The sequence below is a fragment of the Acanthisitta chloris genome, unplaced genomic scaffold, assembly GCF_000695815.1.
Source record: "Acanthisitta chloris isolate BGI_N310 unplaced genomic scaffold, ASM69581v1 scaffold44057, whole genome shotgun sequence".
In the NCBI taxonomy this organism is placed as follows: domain Eukaryota; kingdom Metazoa; phylum Chordata; class Aves; order Passeriformes; family Acanthisittidae; genus Acanthisitta; species Acanthisitta chloris.
In genome coordinates this window covers 31,552-45,225 of record NW_008681791.1, presented here as the reverse complement: position 1 = coordinate 45,225, position 13,674 = coordinate 31,552, and the positions used below count along the sequence as shown (strand labels likewise).

General features: G+C 48.4%; 1 protein-coding gene across 1 annotated transcript in view; it reads right to left on the bottom strand.

The window, feature by feature from the left end:
- Positions 1–1,484: 1,484 nt before the first annotated feature.
- CCDC64 (coiled-coil domain containing 64) overlaps positions 1,485–13,674 on the bottom strand; it is a gene marked incomplete at its 5' end in the record, with an annotated part of 39,422 nt that continues 27,232 nt past the window's right edge. The window contains 6 exons of the mRNA XM_009078207.1: positions 1,485–1,685; positions 5,712–5,832; positions 8,622–8,752; positions 11,364–11,507; positions 12,702–12,920; positions 13,211–13,390. Of these exons, the coding sequence (XP_009076455.1) occupies positions 1,485–1,685; positions 5,712–5,832; positions 8,622–8,752; positions 11,364–11,507; positions 12,702–12,920; positions 13,211–13,390 (996 nt within the window). The remainder of the gene's footprint in view (positions 1,686–5,711; positions 5,833–8,621; positions 8,753–11,363; positions 11,508–12,701; positions 12,921–13,210; positions 13,391–13,674) is intronic.

The window sequence follows — 13,674 nt, the reverse complement described above, 5'->3', positions numbered from 1 at the left end:
GTGGGTATCATGAGCTGGGAAACGTGTGAAAATTGCATGACAGCAGCAGGACAACTCTGAACTGAGCCTGGCATTCCTTGCAGGCTTGTGATGGTAGACTGTTAAAGAGAAGAGCCATGAGGTGCCCACCTAGTGTGGAGGGAAGGTCCCTACTTCAGTATTGCAGGATTCCAGCACTGCTATGTGCATACACCAAAACAGCCACGTTCCTTCTTGTTGATCAAGTGATGCAAAGCAGGCTCTGATCATCTTTGATCAAAAGGAGGCTTGGCTACCTGCTTGCCAAAGGGCTGTGTAGTAAATGACCCGCAGGCAGGGGCAGATACTCCTTGTTTCTGTCAGGCCATAGCCAATGTGACAGCATAGGGCAGAGCAAGCTGCAGGCTCTCCAGAGCTGTGTGGACACCCTGATGGCCTTTGGCTTCAGTGAAGGTTGATGCCAGTGTGCTTTCTAGGATCAAGTTTGCCAGCCCAGCATCAAAGACCAACTGACATCATTATGCGTAGGCTCTCAGTGAATTATTAGTTAGGCTTTTGGCAGCCTATCCAGTTAAAATGACAGGTTTCTTACTCTGTCTGGGAGGTGTGCATGGCTTTGGGGAGAGGTGTGTGGCTTGCTGAAGCTCCTCAACTACCTTTGGCCATTGGAGGGACAGCAGGTGCCCCAGGACTGAACATCCACAACTTTTATCCAGTCTGTAATTTGTTGTAGATGGTCAGTCTCTTGGGGAGAAATCTTCAACTCTCTATAGGTACAGACTGCAACTCTTACCTCTGTAACAGGAGGGAGCTAGAGAAGACAGTGACACCAGCAATCTGACCACTGCCCTGAGCTGCGAGGAGCCTGGATTCCCAGCTATGCAGAGCTGCAGGGGAGATGAGTCCTCACTGCAGATCCTGCCTGGGCACCAACTTCCACCATGGAGAAAGCTACATTTGTCAAAACATGGCAATGCTGGAGCCAGAGCGACTCCAGCCTCAGTGGGATGGATGAAAGATGTCACAGCTGCCAGGACTGGAAGGTAGTGTAAATGACTCCCCTCTCTTCTCTTGCATTCAGCCCTCTTCTTCCCCCTGTGCTTGCTGTGATGGCAGTTCTCAATCCCCTGTGCTGCTCTGTCTTAGGGCTGCTTATTTCCTTCTCCAGCATGAGAATGCTTTTAAGACAATCAGAGTATTCTTCACAGCAGAAACTGGACTGTGCCAAAGCGCCTAAAATATACCCTGAAGTTTATCGCTTCACTTATAGAATAAGAAAAGTTTCTTTCTATTAGTATCACATTGTCAATTTGCAAATCTCCAATTCATGTAAACATTTGGTTCAGACCAGGTGCGGTGTAAATAGTGCAGAGTCTCAAGGGTTAACTCCTTTGCCCCCTTCTTTTTTACTCAGTGGATCAGACTTGGGTCCATCAGCAAGCTGGGCAGCTGCCCCACTTCCCATCTTGAAGCAGGAATTGTTGGAGAGTTTTCTCTTTTTCAAATCAATTTTTCTTGAAAAAGGAAAAGAGACGGTTTCCTTCTGCCCCGACGGGCTCGTCCCCCTGCTGCTCCGGCCTGAACGCAGGGGAGGGCCTGGCACTCCGCTTGGCGCCGGAGCCACTGGAGAAGGAATAAGCAAGCTGGCTCCATTCCTTCGGGTGTTTGTCCATCAGCTGCTGGTCAATGACCCTGTGCATGTCATCCTGCAGCAGAGGGAGAGGAGAGGGGTTAGTGGCAGCTGATGCTCCACAGGAGCTCGCACCGGGACACGGCTGAAATGGGGATGAAACGTGCGGTGATGAGATGGAGCAGGGATGACAAGAGTGGGGACAGGTCTGGCTCCCCACCTGGCAGCAGGCTCAGCCATGCTTGCTGCTGTGAGGCTTTTCAGGGAGCAGGGAAGATAAATCACACAATTCTGAGGGATAAATTGCTCAGGTGGTTTTGCACTGCACCTGCTTGGGAATCTGTGACACTCCTAAACTCTGTTTCTCTGCTGTCTGCAGCTTGCAGATGCCCCCTTGGGGGGAGAAATAAATAAAAAGAACAAATGCAGCTGAAAGCAAATGCCAGACGCAGTAAGGACGTCTGTGCTGAGCAGGTCTGTGGTCTCCAAGTGGAGCAGGCAGGTAGGCATGGCAGAGCTGCCTGCACAGTCACAGTTAGTGGGGCTTCTTCGGGGAAGGTGCCAAGAACCTGAGGCAGGTATAGGCCCACCAGACCCCACGGGGGCTTTGCACCAGACTTACCAAAGAGAACTGAGGTCATCCCTTAGACCCACTCCTGCCCCCAGAGCCAGCAGAGCAATGAAAGCTCTCTGACAGCTTAGCATGAACTGTGGTTTTTTAGATGTACCAGAAACGCTCTGTCCATGTTTGCAGCACAGTGAAATTGCTCTACACAAAATAATTACTCGGCTCTGTTGCCACTAATGATGTGATAACCTGTTCCTTGAAAACCTGGCTATCAGTTCGACAGATTTTAAACCTTCAGATCCATTGCTTCTCCTATACTGCATATTTAAGCTGTAGCTTAGTGAAAATGTGTGTACACAAACTAGCCTCGCAGGAGAAATCCACTGCTCTCCAGTGGTTTGTTCACTGATTAGGACTGAGGACACTATGTGGTGAGAACAAGGATACTCTGGATGGGCTCTAGTGGTGGAAGTGTTGTTCATTCAGCACGTTGTGCAGGGCAACCTGTCAGGGCAGCACTGAGATGGAAGGGAAGCTGCTGCCATTTCCCAACAGGTGCCTCAGATGCTCTGTATGTGGAATAAAATCAGCCCCTGGGACTGGAAACTTGAACAATGGCTAATCTCATGTTGCAGCATTTTCTGCAGGGAAAAGGATCCATAGCCATGACCTGAACCTGTATTGGGACTTTCCCTGGGGGAGAAGGAGGGTGCAGAGCTACACAGACTGGGGAAGCTTTGGGTCTTTTTAGAGCAGGGCTGGAGAGAGGAAAGGCAGAGGGACAGTTGAAGAGGTTAAGGTAAACATCAGTATTAAGGTAAAACAGGTTTCTAGAGGTGAAGCTGCCATGTGAAAATGTATGGCACTTGGATTTGAAGGCACCTCTTCTACAAAATTAAATAGGTACCCAGGCTCCTGCATGGCAGATCTGCGTCCTTGGTTAACCACATCACAAGCGATGACTACGATTTTTTCATATATATATATATTTATCTATATAAGTATAAAATAGTGTATATATATATGTATAAAAATACAGTATGCACTATTGAGAGTGCACTGTTTGGGTCCCTGTCTGTTGGATGTGGGACTCAGAGAGTACAGTCCTTGGCTGTGGAGTTTCAGGGTAGCATCAAGGCTGAGGTAGAGTGCCCACGGACATGGAGGGAGGACAAACACCAGTGGTATGAGACCCAAGGGGTAAAGTGGTCCCATAAAGGTGAATAACACGGTACTGGTGTGTTCTGGGCAGAAGTTTCTGCTCTTTGCAGAAGGGATGAGGCTGAAGGAGATGCAAATGGTGTGTATCCTCTTTAAGAGCTGGAGCTGGACTCCCTTGCACAAGATAAGAGCTGGAGCTGTCCAAGGCAACCTCAGAGGGTGGTGGCTATGGCCACACAGGCTGCAGCTCTCCACTGGCACTGAAACATTTCTAACCTAACAGTGCCCCTGTCACTTTGGCACTGAAGCCACATTTCAGAGAAGCTGCTCTCTTCACTCCCAAGTCTGCTCCCTATTCCTTCCCTATGCCCAGTAATGCCCCTCCTGCCCCCAGTCAGATATGATGGGACCAGAGGGGTCTGATTTGCCATGGAAGTGAGGTGCACACCCATTCTGGTGCAACTGCTGTGCTAGGTTTGGAGGGCAGGATTTTGCTTGTGGTGCATTTTATAGCCTGTATGGTTATGTGCTTACAGAACATTGTAATCATGTAAAGATTACAAGATTCTTGTAAAGAAGGTCCTTGGTAAAATGCAGTCTAGAAGTGTGCAAGAGCAAAACGTTATCAGATTAAAGTCTGCACTTACACCCAGCTAAAGCAGAGACTCTTCCCCTATTCTATCAGAAATATCCACCTTTGCAAAATAGTCCCCAAAAATACATAAATCACCTGACTTGTTTTGTCCCTCTGTGGTTGAGCTGCTGTTCTGGGGACATTAGCTGCTTGGAAATTATTTTGCTGCTGTGTAAATAACACTACAGGTCAGTATGTTGGAGACAGTGAGCCTGAGCCTCATCTCAGAAAGCTGATGAGAGCAGGTCTGGGGCTGCTGTATTGCTGCATTTGGACCTGTTGTTAAACCCTAGGTTGGGTGTAACTGAGTGTACTAAGTAGGTCTCACTTTATACCACCCATCCAAACTGAAGCTGAACTTGGATACAGACAGCTTCTATGCAGAGCACTGAATGCTGCTTACTATATAATGAGGCTGAGAAGTAAAATCCCAGTCTGTTATTTCAAGAAGTTTTCCAGGTGGCAGAAATGCCCACTACACAGAGTATTAATGATATGTACACCTCACCCTGACTTTCCCTGTGGTGAGCTGCTAAAGCCTCACCATGGGGTGCAGGATGCTCTCCCTCCTGCCCTGGCCTGGTGCTGGGATGGGGGTTGTGTGTGCAGAATACTGGTGGGTGATGAAGACCCCCCACTGGCCCCTCTTGCCACATGATGGTGAGGGCAGAGAAGGATGTGGGTGATGGTGGCAGCAGATGGAGCAGGCAAGGGGATGGCAGGTGCTTGGCGAGGGGGTGGGGAGCTCACCTCAAAGGCAGGAGGGGTGTACGACTAAAGCTGTTGGTACAGGAACTGAGAAAGGCCACTAGATCAGAAACCAAAGGAGCCAGATAGTAAAAAGCCCTGAGGAAGCAAACTGTAAGCAGGAGAAAGAAAAGAAAAGAAAAAAAAAAAAAAGAGAAACGAAAACACAGTGGAGTTGAAACAGGAGCGAGGTTGTACGGGAAAGGTTTCTACCGGTCAGGCTGGTTGTTAGTAGAGTTGGGGTCTTGCATGGTCTGCAACAAATCACTATGACTGTTCCAGACCTTTTCTCTTGATTCTGCATGTTTTCTGTGAAAGTAGCCCTCCCTTGGTGCTGGTTCTGGGAGGAGACAGATTTTTGTCTGCTCTCAAGGGCTCTCTGCCTTGACAAGGGTTCTCCCCACTGACCCCAAGCAGAGCATCTCCAGGGCAGTCACTGAACTGCACTGGGTTTGGATGTTTTACCTTGGTGGAGAGATGGGATTTTAGTTTATCCTTCTTGCTGGATCTTCTGAGTTCCAGTACAGCTGCACTGTTTTCATCAAAACAATTAGCACAACCTCTCTGCCTCCCACTTTTCTGCTCTGTTATGGAAATGCACAGACATGCTGTGCCCACACATCCTGTACCTGCCCAGGGACACCTTCTGCATGGACACCTTCCCTCCCAGGGCACAGCAAGTTACTCTGCAAAGTGTATGTTACCCATGCCACATGCATCTGAGAGATATGCTTTGTTTCTCTGTTGTAAATGGATATTCCTGTATAATTAACAGCTCACAACTGAAAGGCTTGGAGCAGGGAGGGCTGTGTTTCACCCCCCTGAGCCCCACTGCATCGCTGGCTCCTGCAGAGCCAAACCCAAACACACCTATCTATGGATGCTCAGGCTGAGAATGCAGCAAACCCACAGGGAGGGGGGACAGTCCCCCAAAGGTGCCTCCTGTGTCATGTGCCCCCTCACCCTGTCCTGTGGAGACTGGGGCTGCTCACCTGCCAGGCCTCCAGCTGCTGCGAGAGGTTCACCTTCTGCTGGATGGCATCCAGCAGTTGGCTGTTGAGGGACATCATGTCAATCTTGCACTTGGTCAGCTCCACCTCCACTGCGTTCTTCCTGGGGGGACAAGACAAATTGAGGCATGTGACTTTTCTTTTTTTTTTTTCTTAATAGGAAGAGTTAAACATATCCTCGAGGAGAAGTCAACGATTTCTTTCATTGGCAGGTCCCTTCATCCTAAGCTGTTCATCTCCATTGTATTCTGGACAATCTATTCACCTGAAGAGTGGGAGAGAACTGTTGACATCATTACTATAAAATCAGCAGATTTCTGGTGGGCATGCTACAAAGAACACAAAAAGAAAGTCAGACATACTGCTGGGTAAGATAATAGTGTGCCTGGATAACATGCAGGATCTGCCATTAAAATGGAGATCTAAAACGAGGTAGAATCTATATATAAATTTTTTTTTGCCTTTTCTTCTCTTTACTAATGCATAGAAAACAAATGGTATGTGCTAAAAAATGGAATAATCTGTGTCTGATCATTTGTCAGTAAGCTGCAGTACAAAACAAACACCTTTAAAGAGTACAACTCTGCTTTCACCTGGGACTTGGACTGAAGGAAGGAAGAAATGAAGAAAGAAAGTTTGTCACAGCATAAGCCTTTTAAGAACAACAAATTTAAAATTGCTTGGATTCAATGTCATGCTCTAAGGAAACCTCCCAGTTTCAATGGGACCATGCCAGCCCTTGGGAACACCACTGATGCATTTCTTTCCAGGCATTTTGTTGCCATTGAGCATGTGTGATGCCATTGACAAGGTTGCCCAAAGAACCCTGAGTGCTCAGTGGCTGAGATGCTCCAGCTGTTACTGGCAGTGGAAAGGAACTGTCCTTTAAGACACTGGCACAGGTTGCCCAGGGATGTGGTGGCTGCCCTGACCCTGGTGGTGTTCAAGGCCAGGCTGGATGAGGCCTTGTGCAACCTGATCTAGTGAGGAGGTGTCCCTGCTCATGGCAGGGGGTTGGGACTAGATGATCTGTAAGGTTCATTCGAACCCTTAAATTCTATGGTTCTCTGATGATTTCCTAAGCTGTCCAAGCTGTGAAATGCTGCTCACCATGCTGGGAGCACACAGGTGAGCACAAAGCTTAAGTTTTCAATTAAGTGCTGTGTGATGGGAAACCATAACATGACTTGCTGGGAACCATCTTTCCTTGCAAACATTTTCAAGAGAAATAATTGCATCTTATTAACTGTAGCTAATTCCTCATCTCCTAATAGCTCCCTTGTGCTCCCCTGCAGAAGAGTAACTTGGGAATTTGTGTTTATATTCCAGGTACTGGTTGCTTTACGCTTCCTATTACAGGATCCTATTTTCCTATTGCTTCCCATGTTGCCAAACTCCAGCTTCAAGCAAAAATTTTCCACGCCAGATGTCTGCCTCGGGCAGTGATTTTATTTCTGTTCAGAGTTAGGGATTTTTTTGGGGGGAGGGATTCAACAAAATCGACTTAACCCCTGAGGTGCGAGGTGGGAAGCACATCACGAGCCTCCCAGGTGGCTCACTGCCTGGGAACAGCCCACTCGGTCTGGGAGGGATGCTTTCATTTCCAGCAACAAGACGCTCTTGTTTGCTTTCACTTGCTGCCACTTTGTGCTCATTAATCACCCGCCACTCACCCGTGCACACTCCCCGTTCCCTGTGCTGCGGGACACTCAGCCGTAAATACTGGTGCTTTGTCCCTGCAGGGTCATTAACGGCCTGGAGAAGCTGTACCCTTTCCCTCCCGGCTGTGGTTTGGGCACCTTAAACAGCCTTTTGTTGCAAAGCTTCCCGTTGCTGCTTGGATATTACCGGGGATTGATCGCGCCGCAGCGTGTTGCCATAGCCACAGCAGAACCAGCAACCCACACGCACTGGAAATGTCAGGACCACCTCTCCGCGCCCGGCAGACAGCTGGGATGCTCCTGATCTTTGCCAACAGATGGAGGTGTTACAGAGGACAGCAATGGGAATTTGGTAGCCAGCTACCCAGGCAAGAGCAGCATGGATGATTTGGGAACGAAGGGATTGTGCAGGCTGAGTTAGCTCCTGCATCCTCAGAGGTGCAACACTCTTATGCTCCTCCTTTTGCCGAGGGCTTCAGTATTAGGCGTTTCCCTAAGAAAATGGACTGGTGGTGTCCTGGCCCATCTGCCTGTTGAAGAGATTATCAGGTGTATCCTATATAGCTAGAGCATGGAGGGTTGAATGTTTCTGCCCTTCTCAGGGCAGAGTGTTCAGGGCATTTTGGCAAGCCCAAGGACAGAGCTGGGGTAGGGAAATATGGGATACAGGGCAGCAGAACTGCACAGGTCTGCAAGGAGGATGGGGCCAAACCAGTGGGAGACTCCTGAGAGGAGAAAGAGAATTACAAGACTGGAGATGCAAGAAAGACCCTGGAATAGGAAAGGAGAGTGAATGACCAGTGAAATGGTTTAGGGAATAAGCCCAAGTAGGGCTGTAACAGGTATGGGTAGAAAAGTAGATTTGTGTGTCCAGACAGCAAAAGAAGTAAGACAAATAGGGTAAATAATGCTTCCATTTGGTTCCCTGAAGTCCTCTCCTCCTTGCTGTGATTCAGGCCAGCAGTAGGGATGGGAAAAATATGGTACACAGCATCCTCCTAAATGCCCCCAATCATGCCATGGGGCAGCTCTAGAAATTGACATCTCCTGCCCTGCTCCCAACTTCCTGGCAGCATTTTCCAATGCCAGCAAAGTGAAGACTCCCTCCATCACTTCGTAAAAGCTATTGAAATTTGCAGAGGGTAGGAGAAACCCACCCCAGAGGACTCTCCTGCCAAGGCACTCTCTAGCTGCTAACCCAGCCCTGGCTTTGGCTATTTGTGCCACTTACTTGGCAATGGCCTCATCCCGGTCCCTGATGGCCTGCAGGAGCTGTTCACTTGTCTCCTTGTCTTCAGCAGCCCCTCGCAGCCGGTCCCGTTCCTCCTTTAGTGTCGTCATTTCCACACTCAGCAGCGTGACCTGTGGGCAGAGAGAGGGTGTGAAACCCAGGGCTGCTCAGACAAATTCACCATGAATGTGTGTGGGGGGAAAAAGCCACATGGGCCAACCTGAAGGCTGAGCTCCCCTGCTTGTAGCAGGAGCTGCGTCTGCTGTTAGTGCTGGTACCAACATGAAATTGATGCTGGTACCCCATGAAATGTGCTGGTCTGAGCAAGATGGGTCACCTGTAACATGCAGCAACAGCACTGAAAGCTGTGTAGGCCAGGACCACACTGTGACTTTGCTGTCACTATGGTATTAGCACTAAAATATTGTCCCTCTACAAGCAGTTTGTCTTGTGCACATATCCTCTGAGTCTGTTGCAATTCTGATCTTTCCAGGGTTAAATTATTGCTAACATAATTTAGCAGCAAATAAGATTTTTTGAAGGGGCCATTACATCTCCTGAAGTAGTATGAAGCTGCAGACAATGGATGTGAAAATTCCCTTTCACGCCACGGAAGGTGTTACTGGCACATCTTACAATTTTAATTAGACTTTAAAATATGTGTGGAGTCTTAAATAGTCTGAAAAATGATCTATCGCTTTGGTCCTGTGCAGAGTGAGTTAATAGGGTGTGAAATAATGCAAGGATTGCATTAGCACAGCTTTGCAATATTTCATACACGTTTAATTTCTTTGTCTAGGGCACACACATGCTCTGTTACACTACTCCACCACCTGGAAACCCTTCCAGTGTTTGACCCACCTCCTGTCTCTAAATGCAGCTCAGTAGTGCTTGAATCTTCAAAGAAATCTTTAAATAGAGGGCAGACAGTCAAAAAGGGCTCATCACATCCATGGCGTGGGAGGATCTGCCGTTAGCACGGCACGGCTGGGCTGGGGGGAGGAGGGTGCAAACACACCCTGTCTGTGTGCAGAGACGCCCTGGTGTGTGCCAGGGCTGCCAGGGAATTGGGGAGCCTTGCCCAAGCTGTGCCCTCCCACAGCCCCACACAGGGTGCACCTCACAGCAGTGATGGACAAGCAGTGGTGGGGAGATGTGAAGGGTGCTAAGCACTTCTGCAGAAATCCCATGGGACAGTGGATCAAGGGGCTCAAAAAGTGGTGTTGGGGGATTTAAATGGTTTTGTCTGTAATTCAGATAAGAATGGGGTGCCACAGAGGGAGGAAATTGCTTTCCAGTGTAGACAAGTGGGTGTACCTCCTGTCTCCACCTGCTCATCTTGCTCTCAGGCAAGAGCAATGAATGTGTATGGTACTAGGAGGTCCCAAAAGCCTTTTAGGAGAAGTTCCCCTTTGGTTTTATCAATACCAATGACAGTTCAGAGGGATGTAGAGGCAGCAAAGCACTGCTCCCCTGGGTGGACCAGATTTCCATGTGCATTGATTTTCCTTAGCACACTTCAATGAGAGGTGAGAATAATTATTAACCTGGAGCAAGTGTGAGGCTGGGTTACAGGCAAGAGCTGCAGGAGATATGCACCTGCTGTGAGAGGCTGGAGTGTTACACTGACAGCAATGTCTGCTGCATTTGCCCCATCTTTCTTCATGTAACACAGAGGTGTGAGAACAAAGCAGAACTGCAGTCTTCCCTTTGCTAACTAAATATTCAGAGCTCTTGTAGTCAGGAACCCCTAAAAGCAGAGAGAGCTCCAGACTTATGATGCAGGGTGGGTCTTCCGGTCCTTCCTGGCTGGGGAGTTCGGGGAAATTAGTCAAAGCAAAGAACAACTAAGTGCTGCTCCCTCCTGGTGTCCTGTCAAGGCCTCATGTGTGAGGAGGTGCTGCATCCAGACAAGCAGGCTGCACAAACAGCTGCACTAAAGGCTGCCCCTGCTGCAAGCTCCAGATCTCCTCCAGCATTTGAAGTCTTGTCCCATAGAGGCAGGATTGTAGAGCATCTCCTTGGGTGCCTGTCCCCATTTGCTGCTCTTGGCACTGGACCTCAGACCCAGACAATGCTACATTCAGTGCAGATGCAGTGGGATTCTGTGCTTTGGGTGTGAAGTTGGTTTCAGGGCTGGATCATTTATTGCTGCTGAGATTGACTTAGCTTTAGCCAGTCCCTGTTGACCTTGGGGTGCTACCTGGTGCCAGATTAGCCAAGATTATGGTTCTCTGGATATGCATTTCTGAGGGTTTTGTAATACTGATGGGGAAGGGGTCAAACCTTGCTCCCTTCACAGCAGACCAGTACTGTGACATCCATCCAATGGGTGCAAACACCCTTTACAAGGGCTTAGTACAAGCAATTGGGGTCAGACTGGATATCTACGGGTTTCCAGTACCCCAATACCAAGCAGCCTTGTACTTTGGGGTCTTCTGCTGAGAAGAACTTAAGCAACACAAATTGGCTGAAAAGCAGACTGAGTGAAAGACTTAAAGGAAGTTTGGCTGCTTGAGATGATATCTGGGATGGGCCTCAGACAACTTGGCAAAAACTCACATCCTAAAAGCTTAAACCCTCTGAACTGGGTTTAACTAAGTCTCCCTCATCCAACTGTAACTGATTTTGGCCTAAATCCTCCTGGGTTATTTATCATGTTGATCTCTTTGATGGAAGGCATATCTTGGAGGATGAACACTGGTGTTACAAGACCACATGTAAAGTGTGGGAGTTGCTAACCTGGCTGTGCAGTCGCTGCAGCTCCTCCAAACTCTGCCTCAGTTTCCCCCGTTCTCCCTCCATTAACTCCCTCAGGGCTCGCGAATCCTCACTTGTTCTCCTGATCTGTTCCTCTAAGGTGTCGTCGTCGCTTCGCCGAGAGCTCTGAGAGCGGGAGAGAAATCTCTTGCTCAGACTTCACTTTAAAATAGGCAATTGCATTAATTTGATACTGGTGTGGGATGGAGGTACTAAACAAGGAAGAAGAAAGTGAATGTGACTTTGGTAGAGTTTCACTTTTGTTCCCATATACCTCCACAGTGGAAATGTTCTTAGCCAAGGGTAGTGCTTCTACACATGAAACAAAGAGCATACAGACATGTAGTCACTTTAGCACAAACCAAATTTACAGAGACCTACTGACCATTTGATAACATATGGCTACAGTCTCTGTGTTTGTGGACCCGTTGTAGGACTCTATTTTTTATTTAACAAATACAACTTCAGCTCTGCACTCAGCCTTCTTAGCAGCTGTCACAGGTACTTAAATGAGGAGGGTGAGTACTCCCATGCAGGTCTGCAGCTGCAGGGTCTGCACTGTGTTCCTCATCATGGCATCTCAAGTAAGCCATACTGGCAATGCAACCAGGTTGTGGTGGATGGGAACAGGCCTCATTTGAGCCACTACAAAAAGTAAGGTGTTTGCTTGTAATTCTGCACTCCTGTGGATGCTGAGTGGTCCCTCCATGCCATCCCCTCCTGCCTAGCAGCCTGGGAACCATATCCCATAGACATCATCTTGTGCCAGCAAACCGCTCCACCTGTCATGGATTTGAGTCTGACAGCTCTTGCCAATACATTTGTACCCAGTGATAATTTGCAGGGGTAGAACATACCCACCTAAGAGTTATGATGTTTTTGTGATACTTTTGCTAATAAAGCAAGGTTAGGAAAATCCTAAGAGAAATAACTGAACTGTAATGTATAAGGCAATCTGCAATATTTCCACTTTGAAACTCTAACTTACTGCAAATCCCAAAGTAAGCCTACTTTTATTAATTTTCCAGAATGACTCCCAGACCAACGACGGCTGCATGAGCACGAGCAATGACTTATTGCATGAGCTTGAAACTTTTGGTGGTCTGATCACTGTAGGCTGAAACCCCACGTGCTTGGCTCTTGGCTGACCATTTGAAACACATGGAGAGCAGGCACTGGTCTGTGACAGCCCATCTCTGTGAGCCACAGAGGTTGTCTTGGAGACTGGGGTCTTCAAGATCCAGCAGAACCTGCAGCAAGCTCCGTCACCTGGGCAAGGGGACGTGCACAAGCCAAGGCCTCTCTGTGCCACCAACTTACCGTGGAGTCTGCCCCATCCAGCACATTTTGTATCAGTCTTTTCAGCTCACTGAGAGCTGCCCGTAGGCTCCCGGCTGGGACGTCTTTGGCTGATGAGGTTTCTGAAGACTCATCCATGGAGGAGTCTGTAGAGACTGCTGAGTCTGCACTGTCGTTTCCTCTGAGATGGGAGCAGAGATATCGCACTTGGCAATAAGCTTCCCAGAGCTGCAGCCTCAGCTGGAACGAGAGAGCCTGATATTAACCTGGGACATCAAGGCCATGGACATACTCCTGTGATGAAGCACATGACTGACAACTCTTACAAATATTTGTCTAGCTTGCTATGTCAATTTTGAAATGGATGCAAAGGTTTACTTTCATATGTTGATACCAGTGCTGAGGCTCCAACCCCAACTTTCTGGCCCTTGGTTCAGCTCCAAATCCAGATCAAATGCATTGAACTTCCTTTTCCCCTGGGGCTGGTCACAGAGGTCCATGGGCTTTCCCAGGAGCTGGAGGGCAAATACCTGTTCTCGTTCTTGTTCCAGCTCCTCTGCCTCCATGCTCTGCTCTATCTCAGACAGCAGGGACGTGCTGGTTGTGTTGAGGTTTTGGAGACTTCTCTCCTCACTGAGCTCTTCTACCTTCCCCTGCAGCTGCCGGTAGGACAGTCGCACCTCCTGGAGCTCCAGCTGGCTTTGGTGCAGCTTGTGAAGAAAATCAAGGAATTGGAGAAAAAATATTAGTGGAGGTGATATGGACTGGATGAATCTCTTGGTTTGTGGAGGAGCTGAGAAGGGGGGAATGAGTGACACAAAAGAGGGTTTCCAGCCAGGAGGAAAGTACTCTTGGCTGGTATTGCTATTTATTGGAGCTTAATAATCTCCAAATGTCATTAGACACTGTTTAGACTACAGAATATCCTGAAAGACAAAAATAGCAGCTTATCAGCACTAAAATGAGGAACACTGCGAAGAAGTCGGGACTCAGG